General features: G+C 42.3%; 1 protein-coding gene across 2 annotated transcripts in view; it reads left to right on the top strand.

Moving 5' to 3' along the window:
• Nucleotides 1-22,805, top strand: part of KAT2B (lysine acetyltransferase 2B) — a 102,821-nt gene that overhangs the window by 39,435 nt on the left and 40,581 nt on the right. For both annotated transcript variants that reach the window (XM_047875629.1, XM_047875631.1), the window contains exons 3-6: nucleotides 7,698-7,843; nucleotides 12,297-12,389; nucleotides 13,726-13,907; nucleotides 21,354-21,545. In XM_047875629.1, coding sequence (XP_047731585.1) covers nucleotides 7,698-7,843; nucleotides 12,297-12,389; nucleotides 13,726-13,907; nucleotides 21,354-21,545 — 613 coding nt within the window. The remainder of the gene's footprint in view (nucleotides 1-7,697; nucleotides 7,844-12,296; nucleotides 12,390-13,725; nucleotides 13,908-21,353; nucleotides 21,546-22,805) is intronic.

The raw sequence follows: 22,805 nt of genomic DNA, 5'->3' as shown, positions 1-22,805 counted from the left end.
TGGACCCTGGGGGAAGCCATGGCCCACCAAAAAGTGCAAGCTTTTCCCACAAGTAAAGGGTTGGCCAATTTTGGAAAATTATATCGATGCTCTGTGCCATGTCCTTGGAAGACTATTTGGAATGAAAACAGGGTCCTTTATATTTGATTATTAAATTCCAAGTGAATGATGGGGCGCCTGGGTGGCGCAGTTGGTTAAGCGTTCGACTTCAGCCAGGTCACGATCTCGCGGTCCGTGAGTTCGAGCCCCGCATCAGGCTCTGGGCTGATGGCTCAGAGCCTGGAGCCTGTTTCCCATTCTGTGTCTCCCTCTCTCTCTGCCCCTCCCCCGCTCATGCTCTGTCTCTCTCTGTCCCAAAAATAAATAAACGTTGAAAAAAAAAATTAAAAAAAAAAATTGCAAGTGAATGAAAGATTTTTTTTTTGGCGGGGGGTGGGGGTGGGGATGAAAGATTTTTAAAAAGCCGTTTATTTGGAAATAATTTCAAACCTATAGAGAAGTCATTAGACTAGTAACAAAGGACATCCCATATAGATTTTGCTCAGATTTACTTCAGATTTATGCCCGATTTCCTGTTATTTGCTCTCATATATGTATAAATATACATAGAGACTCACATATTTGAGTTTGTGTGTATTTTTTTAGGTTTATTTATTTTTGAGAGAGAGAGAGAGAGAGCACGCATGCATGCATGAGGGAAGGGACAGAGAGAAAGGGTAGAGAGAGAATCCCAAGCACGCTCTGCACTGTCAGTGGAGCTCGACTGGACCTCGAGCTCATGAATCATGAGATCATGACCTGAGCTGAAATCAAGTCAGAGGCCTCACTGATTGAGCCTCCCAGGGGCTCCTGTGTGTATTTGTATATACATTTTCCCCCCCCTGGACCATATGAAAATAAGTTGCATATATATACATCATGGCCCTTTCCCCCTAAATACTACAATGTGTATTTACTAAAAATAAGGACGTTCTTTTACATAATCCCAGTTCAGTTACCAGCTTCAGTATATTTTAGCATTAATGTAATATTTGAATCTACCGTTTGTATTCTACTTTTATCAGTTGACCCCAACTGATATTGTCCTTCACATTAAGCACCCAGTCTAGAATCACGAGTGTGCTTAGTTGTCATGTGAAAGGAAAACAGTTTGCTCACAATCAGTACTTCCCGAACGCTTCTGGCACCAAATGTGTGGGCTTTTTCTCATCAGCAATACTCTGGCGCTCCAGTGGACAGCTACAGGCTGTCTTGCAATTCTTAACTCAGTTCTGACGCTAATGGCCTTATAGTCAGTACAGACCCCACAGGTTAAGGGCTCGGTCCCCCTCCTTCCTCCCACTTGAGATGCCAATGGCAAGTCCCAGTTTCACTTGTGTTTCTGACCAACTGGTTGTAAGCTGGAGATTCCCATGCCCCCCTCCTGGGGTTGGATAATTTTCTAGAGTGACTCACAGATCTCAGGAAAACAGTTTCTTTGATTACTGGTTTATCATAAAAGGACGCTGTTCAGGGGTGCCCAGGTGGCCCAGTTGAGCATCCGACTCATGATTTCGGCTCAGGTCGTGATTTCACAGTTCATGAGTTCGAGCCCTGTGTCAGGCTCTGCACTGAGTGTGGAGCTTGCTTGGGATTCTGTGTCCCTCTCTGTCTCCTCTTCTGCTTGCGCGCGCTCTCTCTCTCTCTCTTTCAATAAATAAATAAACATTAAAAAAAAACCAACAACACTGGATTATAGTTCAGGGACAGCCAGTTGGAAGAGAGGTTGGAGGAAAGCAGCACGAAGCTCCAAGCACACTACTCTCCCAGCACCTTCCTTTGTGCACCAGCCTTGAAGCTCTCCAAACCCCTTCAGCTGGGGTTTTTATGGAGACTGCATTATATGGGCACGATTGATTAAAGCTTTGGCTACTAGTGATTAATTCAGCCTCCAGACCACTCCCCACCCCCATCATAGGTAGAGAAGGTGGGACTGAAAATTCCAACCCTTAGTCACTTATTTGGTTCCCCTGGCAATCAGCCCCCCATCCATGGGGACTTTCTAAAAGGTCAGTGACTTAAATTCAGGTGTGGTTGCAGAGGACTTGTTATGAATAACAAAAGATACCTCCTTTCACATTGTTGCTCTTATTAGGAAATTCCAAGGGTTTTAGAAGCACAGTGGGGGGTGGGGAGGAAAAAGCACTGTGCCAGGACAGGGGACAAAGACTAAATATATATATTTTATTACAAGTTACAATTTCACAGCAGGTCCCTTTAGTTTCCTTTAATCAGGAACAGTTCCTCAGCTTTTTTTCTCTATTATTTTGTTTTTTGTCTTTTATGACTTTGACATTTTGGTGGAGGAATGTTTTATCTTTTAAAAACAAACCTGTTCGGCTGCCTTGGTGGTTCAGTTGGTTAGTGTCCTACTCTTGGTTTCTGGTCGTGATCCCAGAGTGGTGGGATCGGGCATGGAGCCTGCTTGAAATTCTCTCTCTTTCTCTCTCCTTCCCTCCTCTCGCTTGCTCTCTTTTTCTAAAATAAAAAATAAAATAAATTAAGAACCTGCTAAAGAGCTAGGAAAAAATACATTTTTGTCATCTTCTGGTTATGTAGGGAAGACCTTTGCAAGCAAGGCCTTAAAGAAAGGCCTAACATAGATTTGACTTTATAAAAAATTTAAGATTCCTTTACAACCCACCCCAAACCGCAACAAAATCCAGGAGCATTTACAATGAACATGAAGGACTTAAAGCTCTTTCAAGGCAATGAGAAAAAGACCAACATCCTAAGAAAACCAGGCGGAGGACATGAATAGTGCTCAAAAGAACAAATACAAATGGCCAGTAACACGGAAAAACAAACACCTCCAAGGGCATTTCAGTGAATGCAAATCAAAGCAGTGGGGGACTCATTAATTTTCAAAAGGCTAATTTAATTACCGAGAATGATTCTTCACTGGAGGCAGGAGTGGGGGAAGGCACATTATGCTCTCACAGTTGAGAGTCTACATCGATGCAAACTTCCCTGGTGGGGGAAGCCAAACTAGGGAGCATATACAACAGCTTTATTTGTTTATTTTAAAGATTTTAGTTTTTTATTAAAAATTGTTTAATGTGTATTTATTTTTGAAAGAGTGTGTGAGTGGAGGAGGGACAGAGAGAGAGAGAGAGAGAGAGAGAGGGAGGGAGAGGGAGAGGGAGACACAGAATCTGAAGCAGTCTCCAGGCTCTGAGCTGTCAGCACAGATCCCAATGCAGGGCTTGAATATACAGAACTTCGAGATCATGACCTGAGCTGAAGTCAGACATCTAACCAACTGAGCCACCCAGGGGCCCCTGAAGATTTTATTTTTAGGTAATCTCTACAGTCAACATGGGACTCAGACTTGCAACCCTGAGATCAAGAGTTGCATGTTTTACCATCCGAGGCAGCCAGGGGCCCCTACAAAAGCTTTAAATAGCAATGATTCAGCCTTACGAGTTCTGTGGCAGATTAACTGCTATAGATTTGTACAACGTAGTTTACAGATTTTTACTTTTATTTTTTAGTAATGTGCTTCCAAACTGAAGCACAGATTGCTTTCCAAATTGAAAGAAGGGTTTTTTTCAATTATGAGTGACTGTTTTTAGTTAAATATGAGTTATCAGTATAGTAAATAGTTTAGCTTTGTGGTTAGAGTGAAGTGCACCTGGGTGTTTGCATGGGTTGGGGTTGATTGTGGGCTCCTGAGTAAGTCCTGTCCACTTCTGGTCAGCAGCCACAAGGAGTCAGTCTTTGGATTTGGTAGGGAAGGGGTTGTTTGAAGAAAGTGGTGTTTTAGGAAGGGTATCCTGGGAGTAGAGAAAACAGTCTGGGGCTATTTTGGTACTCTAGGCTTGAGATCCCAATGACCAGCAAGGTAGAGACAGGGAAAAGTGGTTACTCTGAGAGACAGTGAGGAAGTTCGCCTGAATCTGGGGGCTGGTTTCACCCCACACCCACCCTTATTCTCAGAGGAAGAGATACCTACCCTCTTGTGCTGCAAATGTTAGCCCCATTTGCCCGGCACAGCCTTTCCCCTTTCCCTCCCTCCTTCTGGGAAACTTGCTGTTCCATTTAACCCACAGGCCTCCCAGTCTTCAGCTCCTTAGTCCTTTGTGCTTTGGCTTACACACAGAGCTTTGAGGAGAGATCATGGATTTCATTATGGGCAGAATCAGCAGGAAAGAAATTTCCTCGGGTCTTACTTTTTAAGCATTTTAATGTCTCTTTTTCAGAATATGCTGGATGATGGTTCTAAACAGTGTTTTTCAAACTGTAGAGCCCCAACAAGGGGAGGGGATGCCCCCAAGCTCATCTTCTGATAGTAGATGCCTCCAACTTCTGTTTCAATCAGAGCAACTTTTTCTAATTCTGATTAAGAATTCCTTTGGGCTGGGGCTCCTGGGTGGCTGAGTCTGTTAAGCATCTGACTCTTGGTCTCAGCTCAGGTTTTGATGTCAGGGTCATTAGTTCAAGAGTGGCATTGGATTGGGCACGGAGCCTACTTAAAAAAAAAGAAGACGAAGAATTCATTTGGTTAAGTGTTTTGTGGCTTAAAGAAAGTGAACCACTGGTTTTAAAAATAAATCATGGCCTGTACTTCTATGAGTTAAACCCACTTACCTTAGCACCTTAATTAGACTGTTTCGTATGGTGGAGAATCTGAAGGAATTGATGTTATGTTATAAACCGATTGCTTTCATAGCTTATCACTGGAAAGCAATTAAACATTACAAGGCAAAAGCAGTTTTCAGTAAAATTATTTCTGTAAATAACTGACATAAAAATTTTGACCTAGTTGTCTTCAGAATGAGGCCTGTGTCCCAAAGGCTCCAGACTGACCTCAAGGAAAATTTTGCACAGACATAAAAAAAAAAAAAAAAAAAGTGACCTGGCAAACATTATACCTAAAAGGAAGTCTAATTTTGGGTAGCTTTTAGGAAATGATGAAGTCACATGTTGGATAGCCAAGTAGGAAGTAATAGATTTGAATATTAATGTTTTATTTATACTCATATATATTTGTAATTTTTTTTACGATACAAGTTACTTAAGTTCTGAGAAATAGTTTAGTTGGTTACTCTTTTTCTGTTTGGTAATGTGATGATACAGTGTTGGCATTTTCTAGTTTAGATGTATCCATTAGATTTATTCCACAGTGCCCAAGGCAGACAGATAAACAAATTTCCTTCTTCTCTTAACCTTGAAAAGTGTTCTAGGGGGTGCATATGTGCATGCACACGCACACCACGCACACGTATGTGCACATCACGCTGATTTACCAATGGTCCATGACCTTGGGCCCATCACTCTGCCTTTCGTCATTTTTCCACGTGAGAAAGGAAGGAAAGTTGGGTGTCCTCTGCCTCTCTAATTCTGAGTTCCTTAATCTGGCTTCCTTGTGGACAATTTACAAGTCTCAGCCTCTTGGTATTTAATCCTCTTGAGTCTCTGAAAATGCATTTGACTGCATATTTTAGTTTGAGCTCCCTCAGAAGCAGATCCTAAGACAGGGATTTGAATGCCTGTAGTTTATTTGGCATGAAGCTAGGGGAGTAGAAGGGTGAAATGAGGAAAAAGCGGCCAAGAGAGGGTGAATTACTGAGCCAGCTCCCACCTTGGGCAACTGCTACTTAATTTTGGGTGGGGAGTGGGAAATCTGGGAGCCAGTTATTCAGCCTGAGGGATGAGGGATCTGGGGTATTTATTTATAGGCGGATGTCTTGGCTTTGGGTTAAGGGCTGCTGTTGAGGGGCAGGTGGATGGCAGAGCAGATTACAGTGACTGGAAAAGCCCTTAGGTAGAGAAATGGAGCTGCCCGTAATTGGACGCTAGAAGGTATACCTGAAGTGGTAAGGGGAGGAGATAGCCCAGGGTACCAGCATCGTTCTCTGTCCCAGTCTGATGATTGAGTTTCGTGGATTAATGACAAGAGCACCATGGTCTCTGGGGTAGACTGACCCATGCCTGACACCTGACAAGTATTCCTCAATAATCTTTAGGTCCATCTCTTTTTTTTTTTTTTTAATTTTTTTTTTAATGTTTATTTATTTTTGAGAGAGACAGAGACAGAATGCGAGTAGGTTAGGGGCAGAGAGAGAGGGAGACACAATCTGAAGCAGGCTCCAGACTCTGAGCTGTCAGCACAGAGACTGCGCGGGGCTCCAACTCATGAGCTGTGAGATCATGACCTGAGCCAATGTCGGATGCACAACCGACTGAGCCACCCAGACGCCCCAGTTCCATCTCATTTTAAGAAGGCAAGGGAAATCTTCTACGTGGTTTAGTCTCTCTTTAAAAATGATCTCAAACACTTCTGTGTCTAAGCATTTTTAAGCCAGCATGCCAAGAGCTGTACCTAAGAGGTTTCCCTCAAAGTGCCATTGCCTATTCTGTGGCAAGCATAGTGATAAATGCTGGGGATGCAGAGATGAGAGAGGGGATCCTGACCCAGGAGAGCTCCTGGGATAGGGGTTGAGTGGTTTACCTAGAGGAACCTTTGTAAGTGAGGAAGGACTTGAAGTGAATCAGCTAATCAACAAAAAGTGTGCTTTTTGGGAATTTGGAATTTGGGTCAAGCATTTTTCACTTTTAGACCCTGGCTCTGCCTTGTTGGCTAAGTGACATTGGATGAAACAGCATCCATTCTCTCTGAGCCTCAGTTTCTCCAGTTGTCAGATGGGATGACTAATACCTATTCATGGGATGGTTTGAGGATTAAATGCAATAACCTTGATAGATGGACTGGATTTGGGTAGAAGAGAGGACAGGGGCATGGGAGAGAAGGTCAGTGGCTAGGTCACTAACTAGAGATCTTACAGAACAAAGGTGGGAAAAATGCATTTGGGGGCTTGACGATGGAAGGCGTTGAATCTGAAGCTCAAATAGGTCTTGGGACTTGGCTGCAACGATAGTGAGATTTCATTGCATTGCTCAGAAAGGCTGAGGGAAAGGGCCGTTATTCAGTTTTTACACTAATATGATATTCTTGGCTCACTGAACTATTCACAGGCATGGAGAAACATAGGAATTCTTATGTGGAAACATAGGAATTTAATACTGTCAAAAAGCAGAAACAAACCCATAAATACAGAGAACAAACCAGTGGTTGCCAAAGGACAGGGGTTGGGTGGATGGGCAAATTGGGTGAAGTGGGGAGGGGGAAGCTCAGGCTTCTAGTTATGGAATGAACATGTCATGGGAACGGAAGGTATACCATAGGGAATATAGCCGGTGATTTTGTGATAGCTACACGGCTGGTGAGCATACTGTAACATATGGACTCGTCGAATCACCACGTTGGACGCCTGAAATTAATGTAACGTTTCACATCAGCTCTACTTCAATTAAAAAAAAAAAAAATAATAATTCAACACTATGAGGACCAGACTTTGGTGCCGACAAGTTCTGGATCTTAAAGTATACGTTTATTAGAACACATTAGCTGCTGGCCCACTTTGGGTCTTGGAGGGGGAGGCCAGGGCTCAGCAAGTTGACAGTCTTTTAATTTTAAGTTGACTTTGAGAGAAGACTGAGGTCTTTCAGGAGTTCAGAAATTCCTCTGTTTACAGTGCAACCTAATGCATTGGTGTCCCTGGAGATTTAGAGAGAGACCCTTCTGTTTTAAAGTCAAGAACGTTTGCTGTCTCCAGCTCCCATGTCACATATGTTCCCTCGATCTTTGTCTTCAGCTGCCCATGTCTCCCACCTGGAAAACGTGTCAGAGGAAGAGATGAACAGACTCCTGGGAATAGTGTTGGATGTGGAATATCTCTTTACCTGCGTCCACAGGGAAGAAGATGCAGACACCAAACAAGTTTATTTCTATCTATTTAAGGTGAGGTTTCACCCTTTTAAGAAGGCTTTTCTTCTCTCTCTCTCTCATTGTTCAGATGTGCTCCGTTTCTGTATCCCAGGTCGGGGGTGGGAAGGTTCTCAGCTCATGGTATGTTTCGCCCGCAGAGTTTGTGGAAGCATGCATTTCTCCATGAGGGAGTCTCTAAAGTGACCCGCCATGTGCTGAACACATCACTCTCCTTGAGAGCCTTCATATTTGTATGCAGATTTGAATATCTTTATTTGCTTTTGCTTATGGATTTCTTTCCATCCACCCGTCCATTCATCCATCCAGATATGTATTGCACACCTGGTCTGTGCATGGCACTCGTGTAGGCATGAGGGATAGATCAGTGGGCAAAACAAAGTCCTTGCCCTCATGGAGTTGACATTTCAGTAGAAGAGGCAGACAATCAACCAGTAAATAATATATTTGCAGGTGGTGATAAGTGCTGTGAAGAGAAACAAAGTAGGGTAAGTGGAATCAGAATGGCAGGGATGGTGGTCGGTGGGGGGACATGATCATGAGGAAGGGCAGTTAAGAAAGCCTTTCTGAGGAGACCACAGTCGAGCAGGAACCTGAATTGGGGGACAGGAGCCATTGCCGGAAAGGGCTGGGGGCAAGAGCTTTCCAGGCAGCAGAAGGACTGCCGTCTAGGCCGTGCACTGAGTGAGTCTGATGTGATGTGGGAACAGTAAGGAGGCCGGTGTGGTGGAGCCCAGTGAGCCAGGGGAAGATGGGAGGAGATCTGGTTGGAGGGTGGCACCAGGGCCTTGACTCTCGTGCTTCAAGGGGAGGAATCAAGAATTTCCAGATTTGGGCACCTCACCACTGTCCCCTGTGTCTCCTTGACCCCAGTCACCGATTCCTGCTGCCACTCCCTGTAGCTGCTTCCTCGTGGCTCTGCCTCAGCTGCATTTGGGTCATGTCCGTCCCCTCTCTGCAGACCGTTGTCTCCCCAGTTTCTGATTGCTGTCAGGATGGACAGTGTGGGAGAGGAACTAGTGGTGGGAACAGACAGAAAAAGTTCCAAAAATGACATTTTTTAAAGGGGGCTGACAGGAAATAATTAAAAACAAAAACACCTTGCTATTGAGGCACTGTTGATTATGTCGTATTATTTAATACTTACAAGATTCTTTTAAAAACAAAGACAGCAAACAAAACAGTGTACTCAGAGCTTGTAGCCAGGAAAGGTTTGCCCCCCGCCCCTTTTTTTTAATGTTTGTTTATTTATTTTGAGAGAGAGAGAGGCAGAGGGAGAGATCAGAGAGAATCCCAGGCAGGCTTTGCACTCTGCATGGAGCCAGATGTGGGATTGTCTCACGAACTGTGAGATCACGACCTAAGCCGAAATCAAGAGTCAGACACTTAACCGACTGAGCCACTCAGGCGCCCCAAGGTTTGCCTCTTTTAATGAGCACCGTGCTTCATTTCATATGATAAGGATAGGAAAATTTTCCACTGACTTCCCTCTTTTGCTTTGGCTGCTAGGAATCTCATTGCAAATTTTGTGCCCAATTCCATAGCTTTAAAAAAAAAAATTTTTTTTAACGTTTATTTATTTTTGAAAGACAGAGAGGCAGAGCGGGAGCAGGGGAGGAGCAGAGAGAGAGGGAGACACAGAATCAGAAGCAGGCTCCAGGCTCCGAACCGTCAGCACAGAGCCCGACATGGGGCCTGAACCCACTGACCTCGAGATCATGACCCGAGCTGAAGTTGGATGTCCAACCAACTGAGGCACCCAGGCACCACACTCCCTTTTTTAATGTGAATTTACTTGATACATAATTTTCCCTTCTCATTTATTTACTTTTGTCTTTTTTGGGGGGGAGTACTAATGGGGGTTTGGGGTAGATAGGAGACAAACAGATAGGTAGATAGGAGAATTGTATTTTTAGGTTTTGGGGGTATCCTTTTTTTTTTAATTTTTAAAAATATTTATTTATTTTTGATAGAGAGAGAGAGAGAGCACAAGTGGGGGAGGGGCAGAGAGCGAGGGAGACACAGAATCAGAAGCAGGCTCCAGGTTCCGAGCCATCAGCCCAGAGCCCGACGCGGGGCTCGAACCCACGGACCATGAGATCATGACCTGAGCCAAAGTCGGACACTCAACCAACTGAGCCACCCAGGCACCCCTAGGGGATATTAGTTCTAAAAAGGTTAATGGGAGGTGAGGGAGAGGAAACAGAGAGAGAGAGACAGAGAGACAGAGAGAGACACAGAGAGAGAGAGAGAGAGAGAGAGAGAGAGATTGAGAGAGAGGAGCGGGGTGGGCAGAAAGAGGACAAACAGCTGAATCCCCCACTACCATTAGCAGGCACTAGGCTACTCCAGGTGACAACTTGTTGACATGGCTATGAAGCCTGAGTCATCCAGATTGAAGCCTGGCAGGGTCATGCTGTTTAGAGCTTCTTTGGAAAAAGATCTTCGTCGAAGAAAAACAACGTCTGCATGACTGCCGCTATTATTTGTCTTGGAACGAAGTGCCCTGGCAGCCCCCACCGCCGGCTGGAAGTGAAGGTGGTGTCAAGGTTTCCATCCTGCCAGCCTCCTCTCGATTCCCTTTATAACTAACCAAATAGGCCAGAAAGCATTGCTCTGCTTTGAAGTACGTTTTCTCTCTCTCACCTCCCTCGTCTTCAACAGTGCAAATATGTTGGCCCATGGGAACGAAACCTCAACTATTCAGCATTCTCCCCCACTTCCCCCAGAGTCCTTTTTTGGGCAAATAAGTAATAAATCACCCATGCCTTAGCTTTTGAAAGGCAGTTCCTGTGTCTTATGTCTCAATAATTAAATTAAAATGAAATGTATTACACATTTGTGTAACATCTTAAAAACCTCAGGCTTAGATGTTGAAGATAAACCCAGTGAAAAGCTGCCTCGTAAAGCTGGGTGTATCTCGACCCTGTTAATGTGGCTCTGGAAGTCCACTGTCTGGGTTTGAACCCTGGGTCCATCACATTGGAAATGTGACATTGGGCGGGTCATTCTCCCTGTGTCCTTATCTGTAAAGTACAGACAGTAACAGCACCTGCCTCAAAAGGTTGTTATGCGCATTCCAGGAGATAAGACCTGTAAAGAACTGTGAAGAGTGCCTGGCCAGAGTAAGGATGCAAATGCTTGGTGCTGGCATTAAATGTCTTTCATGGGCCCACTTATCCCAGCTCTGTCCTTTTGTAGGTGAAGAAACTGAGATTCAGCCACTCCCCAACCTGTTAGTTTATCTCCGTTTTGAAACCCCTAGTGGACCAAGTTCCCAAGAGGTCTTATTTTAACTGGGTAAAAAAAGTAGGCAGTGGGAATTTATTTGTATTTAGATTTTATGATCAAGCTTTCCGTGTCCTTAGAAACAGATATAGTGACTTATTTTTGCATACTTATTTTTGTAAAAATGGGCATAATTCCTTGAAAAGATCAATGAATGTCCCATGCTAATAATGTATTGGCACCCCTAGAAGGAATTGAGGCCCTTGCAAAACATGGCCCAGGGGGAGCACATGGTGATCCTCAACCTTGGCCATTTGTCCGTTTCCATTAACTCCTGGGAGAATGGTTGCTGTGTTTTGTTTCCACTGAAGAGGCAGTAAGTGGAGAAAGGAGGCAAAGATTTAACTTAAATGTGTGGTCATGTGATGACTGGCCCCCATGTAAATGTTACGAAAGATTCAAGCAAAGGTTGAAAGTAAAGGATTTCAATACCAAATTTATTTTCAAACTAGGTCTTGATTAGTGACTCTGTGTTCCCTTTTCTCTCTGATATTTGCTCTTTGAGGGCTTTAAATTCCAGTGGCAAGGATTAAGAGCAGTGTTTTGTTTTGTGGGCATTGAGATGCCAGAACACTTGGCCTGCATTCTATGGATGGAAAGGAAATGAGAAAAGACCGCAGCAGTGAAAGTTGCCAATTGAGAGCCTTAGAGAATTCCTTCCCGAAGGGCCTCCTGGGCTCTAGATGATGCATACGACATATGGGAGCTACAGACATCCCTCTCCCCTGGCCATACTTGTGCAGAATGGATCTCTGCCTTTCAGGGGGTTAAATAAAACCCTCTTGAGCGCACCTGCATTGGCCTAGGTGGGCATGTGCAAAATGTGCGTGTTGCACGCCAGGCCTCTGGGTCAGTGGAATCTGGAAATAGTGGGGAGAAGGGAAATGAGTCGGAGAGAGAGTCCCGGTGGCTACTGCTACTGTGCTAGTCTGCACAGAACATGAAAGGGGTCTTAGTTTCTCATAGCTCTGGTCATGGGTGTGAAGGCAAATTTGGGTTACCTGGTAGTCACCCATTTTTACTGATTTAAGGATTTATTTACATGTAGTTAAGATAATTAAAATATGGTTACTTCCCTTCAGAGGCTATGTATGTGTCTGTGTGTGTGTGTGTGTGTGTGTGTGTGTGAGAGAGAGAGAGAGACACTGATTTTCTTTTTCTTAATGATTATTTTTTGCAGCTCTTGAGAAAGTCTATTTTACAAAGAGGAAAACCTGTGGTTGAAGGCTCTTTGGAGAAGAAACCCCCATTTGAAAAACCTAGTATTGAACAGGTAAAAAGAAAAAAAAGAGAGAGAAGCCCTTTTTTATTGCTCTAAGGCTGAATAAACCTAATCTTCTTTGCATTTTTACATGCGTCTTCCTTCCATCCTCTATACCCAGCTTAGAGATGCTTAGAGATGAGTATGGAGAAATTGTTTTGGACCCTTTGCATCACAAGTGAATATTTAATTTAATAAATGATCTAGCTTTTGTCTTTTATGGTTGCTGTATACTCAGAATTCACTGTGTGTTTGGGGAAGAAAAAAATTAAGAACATGTAGTTCACAAGAACACACGGAATGTGCTCTGTTTTGGTGTTGATGTTTTAAAATTAAGTCTTTGTCCTCTTATTTGGCACTATCTGAAAAAGCCTGTTGAGGTGAGGGAATTCAGGAGCATTGTCAAAAACATTGTAAGTCAAGCAAAAAGCACAAATAGGAAATGAGATTTTGCATCCAGAAATTGACTTTCTGTTACATTATGATTCCTGGAAAGAAACTGGTTTACTTGGGGAATCTGTTGACATGGATAGACTTTCTCTGTGAGGTGTTCTACTCCTCGTCAGAGTCACTTTTTAGCCCATCATTGTTTGGCTAAATAAATCTTAGATTCTCTTGACTGAATTTCTTAACGAGAATGATTACAGAAGATAGGACATCAGAGTTCCTAGTACAAATAAATGTATTTTTATCAGTTTTCAGTAGAAGAAATTTTATTTTGTCTCCAAACTCTGTTAAACAAGAATTCATTGTTCTTTTATTTGAAATTAGATTAGATGGGAGTGTTCTGCAGAAAGATTAAATGAATCCACAGATTCTTTTAAAAGCTCATAATTCTGAATAAGAATTTTTTTCCCCTTGGTAAGCTTGCCAAAAAAAGTGATAGTAAAGAGTTTAAATTCTGTTGGTTTAGTTCAATGGAAGACGTGCTGGTGGCCTTTGGATTCACATTTTGGTAATGCAAAAACATAATGTTTATCCAAGAACCTCATCGTATATAATCTATGTGGATAGTGCAGGAAGAATTAGTTTACAAAATAGTCCTATTTTATCGTTTGAAAGGTTTTGACCTTTTCAGTCTGTGAGTTTGATTTTCTGTGACGCTTGAGGATTGCAGCAGGCACAGAATAGCAACTCACAGCTTCTCTGTCTTGTCGCTTTTCATCCATTGTGATCTGTGGTGCAGTTCCCTCCGGGCATTCCTGTTTTCTAATAGGGAAAAGGAAGAGGCTTTGTGAGTAGAGAAGTGTCTGTTCTCTTGCTAATATCCGTCAATGGTGCTGTGTGGGTGTTCAGAATTAGTATGCTCGCATAACTATATGAATAAATGGCCTTCCCTCCTTTTAAGGGTGTGAATAACTTTGTGCAGTACAAGTTTAGTCACCTGCCAGCCAAAGAAAGGCAAACCATAGTTGAGTTGGCAAAAATGTTCCTAAACCGCATCAACTATTGGCATCTGGAGGCACCGTCTCAACGAAGACTGAGATCTCCCAATGATGATATTTCTGGATACAAAGAGAACTACACAAGGTAATCAGACGATCAGTTCCTTTCCCTTGGCCCTCGTAGAGCCTGTTGCAGACATAAAATTGCTGCCTGTGTCTGTGAGCCGAGGGTTGCCCAGTTACTGTGGTAATCCATTAATTCAGAGAGAATGTTTCTAGAATGTAGCTTTTTATTAATGTCACGATATTTTGGGGGGTGAGAGATCCAAACCACCTAGTCCTATACTATCCAGTATGATAGTTGATGGCTACATGGAGCTACTGAGCACTTGAAATATGGCTAGCATTGAGATTTCTAAGATTATACAAAAAATAGGAAATTTAAAAAAATGTAAAATATTTCATGAGAACTTTTTTTTAAACTACATTTATTTTGAGAGAGAGAGACAGAAGGAGAGAGTGCACGGGGGAGGGGCAGAGAGGGAGAGAGAGAATTCCAAACAGACTTGTGCCCACAGTGCAGAGCCCAGTGCGGGGCTCTAATCCACAAACCGTGAGCTCACGACCTGCGCTGACATCAGGAGCCCGAAGCTTAACTGACTGAGCCACCTAAGCGCCCCTCATGAGTACTGATTACATGTTGAAATGATAATATTTTGGATATATTCGATTAAAGAAGATATTTTAAAGTTAATTTCATCTGTTTATTTTTACCTTTTCAATCAGATTGCTGGAAAATTTTAAATCAGTTATGTGGCTTGCATTATATTTCTATTGAACATCAGTGATCTAGATAACCATACTGTGACTCCGTAATTATTATATAGAAACCTCAATCATTTAAAAAAACAAAACAAAAGAACAATGACCGTGAGTATAATAGTGGTAAAGAATTTTTATAAAGAAGGAATGATCACCCTAGTCCCAGAACCATGATGGAACTAATATCATTATACAAGTTGTCTTCCAGTCTTTGCCCTTTAACTAATATTTTATATTAGTTAGAATGAAAAAATATATAGAATTTGCATCCTTTATGTCTCCCTACTTAACATCATATCAAATATTTTACTGGTTACACTATAGTCTGTTGGGTTGATGTACTATAATTAACCCATCCGTTTCCCTGTTGGTTGACATCAGACTGTGCAAATGTTCCTGGATTGCACATTTTCTCCTTAATGTGGGAATTTGTTTTTATTGTTTATGAATTGCAGAATAATAGAATTAACTTAAAAAAAATCTTAAACATGGGCCACACAAAACAGGATGACTACATTTATTTTCATTTAAGTAAGAGAGTGGCTTGAGTTATCCATTTTATTTACCTTTTTGTACTTTCCCCCTTTTATAGTTTATTTATTTATTTATTTAAGTAATCTCTGTACCCAACATGGGGCTCGAACTCATGACCTAGAGATGGTGAGTCGTATGCTCTACCTACTGAGGCTCCTGACTCCCTCTTATATTTTATAGACACATCAAGCCTGGTTCAAGAGGTATTCCTGACTTAGAGTAGGCAATGTTTTTTGATAGTGCAAAGAGCACTTCTACCTAGATTATTTTCTATAATAGCAGATGACATGTAGGAATGAGATAAGCTTTCCTCTCAGATCATTGACCTGATGTTCATGAGTAATATCCCCTTTTCTCTGTCCTCCCTTCTTTTATAATAGATATAATTTGAGTTATAAAGTATTTCCTCTTACTAATTGACTTTTATGAGAATTACAGATATCTTCAACACCAATTTTTTTTTTTTTTTTTTTGAGGGCACAAGTGAGTGAGGAGGGGCAGAGAGAGAAGGAGAGAGAGAGAGAATCCCATGAGGGTCAGAGAGAGAGAAGTGGGGTTCACCTGAAGTGGGTCTCAAGCTCACCCAACACGGGGTCCGAGCTCATGAACCGTGAGATCATGACCTGAGCCAAAGTCAGATGCCTAACCAACTGAGCCACCTAGGTGCCTAGCATCAATTTTTTAAAAATTATGTCTTTATTTCTATACCTTCTTTTCAGAATTTTGCATGAACAATAGGTCCTATAGTGTCTTAACTGTCATTTATAATAAGAGTTGAGAAAACACATCTATCAAAAATATAGGGACACCTGACTGGCTCAGTCAGTAGAGCATGTGACTCTTGATCTTGGGTTTGTGAGTTTGAGTCCCATGTTGGGTATAAAGATTACTTTAAAAAATCTATCTATCTATCTATCATCTGTCTTATCTATCTTTGTCTTAAACCTGCCTGTTAACGATTGGAAAGCTGAATATTTGCCAAAGGCAGACCCCTGAAAGTATTTACCACTACTAACAGAGGAAAAAGTGCTTCATCAAGAAGAATTAAATGTGAAGCAGCATGGAGATATTAGTGTATTTTAGAAAACTGTAAAGATACTATGTAGCACTTGGAAATTACCCAGAAATGGGTGGCACTTACAAATAATACTTAAGGAGTAGTAAAGTTAGAGATGGAGCTTTGAAATGAACAGTGGGTATGAATCCTAGCTCCATTTCTCGCTAATTCTGTGTGCTTTAAACCAGTCACTTCACCTCCTTGACCTTCAGTTTCTTCCTCTGTCCGAGCCTCATGAGTACTGAGTGTTGTGTGTAGCGTCTGGCACACAGAACAGGCACTGGGGAGATGCCTAGTCATCATTTTCCTCCCACACACGTTGTTCTCTAAAACTCAGCCACTGCCAGCGTGGGACTCTTAAGCTAGAGCACGTACAACTTAATGAGAGTGTCGTTATTTGAATACGACTTAAGCCAACATCATAGGGAATAGAAGGATAGTTATTTGAATACGACTTAAGAAGCCAGCATCATAGGGAATAGAAAGATAGCCGCAGATTCCTTTCCAGCCCAGTATCCTGAGCCAAGGGCTGAAGGCAGAAGAGTGGAGTCTGACAATGGTGAAAAGAAACCTGCTGAGAGTCTGGAATGAATACACCCTGATGAGTTCTGAAACCTGCTGATTTCTAGGTGGAATGTAGACCAAGAGCCTCTGTTAATAATAAATAAGGAAACGAAGGTAGACAACACTCACCTCCCCCGCTTGCCCACTGTCACGTCATGTTGACGAAGAAAGGGAAGTAGAGAGAAACAACCTGTGAAAATTATGAGAATCAGTAATTGTTTCAGAGTAAAACCTCACTGTCATGACCACTTAGGATTTTAATAAACCGCACGCCACTACAGCATGGTGTCTCCTTGATATAATCTTCTCAAAAATGGGTAATATTACAGGCTGCAGGCACCACCAGGCTTTATCTTGATGTGTAAGTGAGCCTCAGGACCTGTCATGCTGGTTCCACATATAATTTACAGCATTTGTAGCAATCAGAGCAAAGCAGTTGAACACTTCTTGGAGCTTGTACGTCAGCACGGAGGTGGGGTGATACAGGATTCTCTGTGGAAGAGACTGGATCCTGAAAATGAAAGGAAATGAAAGAAAACTTCCTGAAAGAAAACTTTTATATATTGAAAATATGACACAGTAATGTTAACATATACTTAATAATAGCAATATATATCCCCCAGAAATCACTGTGGTTTTAGGGAAAAACAAACAAACAAACAAACAAACAAACTCTGAACAAGTATTTTGAGTTCCCTGAATTTCATGATGGTGCACTAATATGGTTTCATGAAGAAATAACCTGAAAATAAAGTGTCAGAGAAATGTGACTTCTTAAAATACATCTGACAAACAGAATCTGCTGTTGGAAGTGGCAGATATTTAGTCTTAGATGCTAAGTTGTGCAGACTGTCTGAAAGTTGATAACGGTCATCCCATATTGGGGAGTTTTTTTTTTTTTTTTTTTTTTTTTAATTTAAGATAGTTAACATATAGTGTAGTCTTGGCTTCAGGAATAGACCCCAGTGATTCAACACTTACATATAACACCCAGTGCTCATCCCAACAAGTGCTGTCCTTAATGCCCGTCATTCATTTAGCCCATCCTTCCCACCCACCTCCCTCCAGTTTGTTCTCTATCATCTAGAGTCTCTTATGGTTTGCCTCCCTCTCAGTTTTTATCTTATTTTTCCTTCCCTTCCCTTATGTTCATTTGTTGTGTTTCTCAAATTTCACATATGGGGAGATGTTTTGTAGGAATACAGAGCAAGTTTGATATAACTAAGTTGATTTTTTTACGTAACCATTGTTGTGTGTTACTGAGCATTCATCATCAGGCATGTACATCTAGGACAGTATCAGGAGGCATGGAGAGAAGGTGGATGAGGTGAGAGGAGACCCTAGCCTTTAGTTCAGGTGCACTAGGAGAGATCACAGGATTCCTACAAACCTTAGGATTTTCACGCCAGTAAGTAGGGCGGCATGGTCTTCTGTGTTCAAGTTCCATAGTTCTGTTCACATTTTGAAGAAAGCAAGGTGGTTGCAAAGCATCATAATGGTGTCAAAAATCTGAGAGAGTTATTTGAACTACCAGTAAATTGCACACACATGCCATTCTTATTAGGCATGCGAAAATGAATGGACCATATCCCTGTCATTACTTCTTAGATGACCTGACACCAGTCATTTAGGTAAAATCTTTTCTTACAGTTAAGTGTTTGGAGGAGTGTGTGTGCAGAGATGCACACAAATTCCCATTTCTTCTTTTCATCCCACTATGCGCGATGACGATGTCATTTGTTAAAACAGCACTAAAACACCACACGTTGACTCAGACTCTCTCTTATCATGCTGTGCACTTGACAGATTTATAAAATAATATTAATCTTGGAAGCAAAAACAAAACAAAGCTAAAAAGCATAAACTATGGTCTATAAAATGCTTCTTAGAAGAAATGGATGGAAGTCCATTACTTGAAACATTTTACTAGACGATAATGGTCTGTGTTGCCTTCCCCTACCCTGGGAAGATTGCATGGCCTGTTACGCCCTTCTTTATAACACTTCATGATTTTATGGTGATATTTAAAACCTACCATTGCTGTAGCAGAAATAACATCATTTTTAAGTAGAGTCTCAGACATCTGTGACCCCTTCACAGATGGAAATGCTCTGTAGACTCAAAATCAGCACCTTCCATAGATACATAATGTGAGCTGCAAATGTAATTTAAAATGTTCCAGTAGTTAACGTTTTAAAGAGTAAATAGGCACAGGACATTAATTTCAATAATGCTTTATTTTACCTAATGTATAAATATTACTGCACTGTGTAATCGACGTGAAAAATTATTAATGATATATTTTTACCTTCTCTTGTGCTGTCTTTGAAATCCAACGTGTATTCTATACCTACGGCACATCTCAATTCATTCACTCAATTTAAAATGGCTAAAGCTCAGTGGAGTCCTACCAAAGCAATAAAGTTATATTTCATGGAAAAATATTTCACACTAAAAGTAAATTTTAAATTGATTAAATGACATTACAAATTAAGCTTCTCAGTTGTCCTAGCCACATTTCAGGTGTTCAGTACTTACGTGTGGCCAATGGCTACTGTATCTGCACAGTATCAGTATAAACTGCTGTTTTGGACAGTACTGGTCTAAATTCTGAGAGTCTTCTGTCTTCCATTGCAGAAAATTGGATATATTTTTAATATTAAGTCTTACTGATAGTCTTGTGATGGTCTAAGTCTCATGAAACTGAATTTCTGATTATTAAGGTCTGTAAACTGTTTAACTCTTAACATTTGTCGTTTCGTGATTAGCCACTTGGCGGCTGGCCTCCCTTCAGCCCTGAATATCTTAGAACGTCATTAAGTGGCCATGGACTAATACCCAGCAAAGACTAGCCTTGAAGGTGATACAGTTCTGTGTGCAGTGCCTTAGGAAGCACAACATAAATGCGCTTCCTGGCCTTTCTGTTACCGAGGTCACTGTTTGTGATTTGACAAGATCAACACGTAAGAGGCCCATTTTGGAATTGTAACCAACAAAGTGACATTTGGGTGTTAATTAAGACAGAAAAGCCGAGAGAAGAGAAGACATGGTAGCAGGATTTTAAGGTCAGGTTTAAATTTAGGCAGATGAACTAACAGTAACGAAAGTTTTCTTTCCCAAAGATGAACCACTGCCATCACCACCACGCACAGGGGAAGTATGAAATCATACAGAGTGAGATAAAAAAAACCAACAAAAGTTAGGTAACCACTATTATTCCACTCTTTATTAAGGGTTTGAAAGTTCATTGGGAGCTTCCCAGTACCAGTTTGGGCTCATTAGAGCCAGCCTTCCCTCCCACTTTATTTTTTTTTTTTTAATTTTTTTTTTTCAACGTTTATTTATTTTTGGGACAGAGAGAGACAGAGCATGAACGGGGGAGGGGCAGAGAGAGAGGGAGACACAGAATCGGAAACAGGCTTCAGGCTCTGAGCCATCAGCCCAGAGCCCGACGCGGGGCTCGAACTCACGGACCGCGAGATTGTGACCTGGCTGAAGTCGGACGCTTAACCGACTGCGCCACCCAGGCGCCCCATTTCCCTCCCACTTTAAAGGAGATCAGGAAGGCACACAGAGAGGAGGGGTGTTAATTTTTGGAAAGCAGGTCCTGCCCTGGAAAGAGATATTTGGATCTGCTACCAAGGAATGAAGATCTGTGCAACGAAGCTTCTGACCCTTGGTCTGGTGCCACCCCCTGACCCCCACTGTACATTTGTGTTGCTGGGTCCTGGGAATTTGAGACCTTGCATCCTGGGAGACTGTAAAGAAAGAGGGCTGGTGTTGAATAAACTTGCATTCTCTAGCTTCTCTTGGGTGAGTGAGCTTTCCACATTGTATGCCCTACACAGCCAGTGTACCCCAGAACTGTGGTCTGATCTCAAGAAAGCCCCTGGTTTCCCTCTGGGCCTGGGCACACATCCAGCTTTTGCAATGCCAAAGTGCATTTTTAAGTTTGAGACTGAGTCATTGAAAATGCACCTTAGCGACAGATGGTGGGAGCTCATTACTTCCTGTGTTTTGACTGAGTTTTGAATAGTCTTGAAGATCTTTATCTTCCCACCAAGGCTTTGGGGGTATGTGAGTGCTGTGTAGGCATTTTAAATTTTACTCAGAGAACTAGATGGTGGAATTCTCATCTTTCACAAATGGGACTTCTTCAGCTTCCTCTTCTTAATTTCTTCTTTTTATTTAAATTACCATTTACGTACCAGAAACTCAAGTTGCACTGTGCACTTTCCATATGGTATCTCATATAATGCTCGTGATCACCCAACAAAGTAGGTATTATTGCTGTCCCCATTCTACAGATGAGGAAATGGAGACTTAAAAACATAATTAAATTCTCCAAGTCAAGCAGCCCATTAAGTGGCAAAGCAAGGATTTGACCCCAGGTGTGTCTGACTACAGGACTCACCACTCGATGTTGCAGAATAGAATGGTTGTCCTCGAACTGGACCCAACTGCTTATATCGGGGCGAGCGAGTCTGACTTCAAGTTCCATTAGCCGGCAGTGATACTGACCTAGTTTCTTCCCCTGAGTCACCATGCTTGGATATTTCAGATCATCTGGGATGTTGAAGGGATATTGATGGTGCTTGTCTCCTCTGACCACAGGTGGCTGTGTTACTGCAACGTGCCCCAGTTCTGTGACAGTCTACCTCGGTATGAAACCACCCAGGTGTTTGGGAGAACACTGCTGCGCTCAGTCTTCACAGTTATGAGACGACAACTCCTGGAGCAGGCGAGGCAGGAAAAAGACAAACTGCCACTTGAGAAACGAACTCTAATCCTCACCCACTTCCCAAAGTAAGAGAGCACTCCTACAGGTCTTTGATCCTGGAGCTTGAGATCGATGCACACGTTCCAAAGCCTGTATCAGCCACGAGGTCAGGAATGATAGCAAAAGCGTCCCAGGGAGGAGGCAGAAGGGACCCTCTCCTTCTCACCTCCCTTTGTGAGTCGTCTTGGGAATTGCACAACGCATCTGTTATTAGCTGCAATCTGTGTTGCTGGCAGTTGTAGCTCCCTGAGCCCCTACTCATCCCACCCGAGTCATTGTGTCTGGGTCTCGGGATGGGGAAGCTGCCAGGAAGCTAGGGGACCATGGGGGAGAGTGGTAGAAGCAGTTTCCATCTACTCAGAAGTGGTGCAGGACAACTTTAGTTTGCTGGGTTTTTTTCCATCCCAGATCTCTAACCCTTTCTAAGACCTGGTGAATCACTCCTGCCTCAGCCACAGTCGGCCTGCCCCCTCACTCTAAACTAGACCCCACCAGTGGGCTGGAAAGGAGTAGAGAGGCTTCCTTTAAAATGATCTTTGTACCTCTCTACTCAGTTTCTTTTTCTTTATTAAAAAAAAAATTTTAATGTTTATTTTTGAGAGAGAGAGAGCAGGGGAGGGGCAGAGAGAGAGGGAGACACAGAATCTGAAGCAGGTTGCAAGCTGTCAGCACAGAGCCTGACGTGGGCCTCGAACCCACGAACCGCAAGATCATGACCTCAGCCGAAGTCAGACGCTTAACCAACTAAGCCACCCAGGTGCCCCTCTACTCAGTTTTTTAGAGAATATACCTGACTCCTATGCACCTTGCTTTCTGTACCTGCCAGATCTTCCAACATATAAATAATCACTTACGTATTTTTCAAATGAAAGAAGTGTGTCAAAGGAATAGGGAGTTGCAGTGCTGTAACATTGACATTGGAAGTGCATTTTCAGTGCTAAGAACCAAAAGTTGAAGCTAAAAGGCTGACTGCTCATGAGAGGGGCTGAGGATGCAGTGGCCAACTTGTCATGGAGCAGTGACAGCAAGACATGAGTGAGACGGTTCATTCTGGGGCATCATTCTGCCCAGAGCAGCACTTTGGTGTTGGGGAAGTCGAAGGTATAATTTGAAAGGACTTTCTAGGTATGATAGAGTCTGTCTTCCCCCGCCCATTAAGAACTGCTCATGTAGAGAAGAGATGGAGAAAGGAGATATTCTTTAACCAAAGACTGATAATACCCTGTTTTAGCAGGGAAACTAGATTTTTATTAAGTTACAATTATTGTATTACCCAGTTTGTTTCT

The sequence above is a fragment of the Prionailurus viverrinus genome, chromosome C2 (assembly GCF_022837055.1).
Source record: "Prionailurus viverrinus isolate Anna chromosome C2, UM_Priviv_1.0, whole genome shotgun sequence".
Taxonomy (NCBI): domain Eukaryota; kingdom Metazoa; phylum Chordata; class Mammalia; order Carnivora; family Felidae; genus Prionailurus; species Prionailurus viverrinus.
Note: the sequence above shows the minus strand (reverse complement) of the source record. Positions and strands in the feature narration are given on the sequence as shown.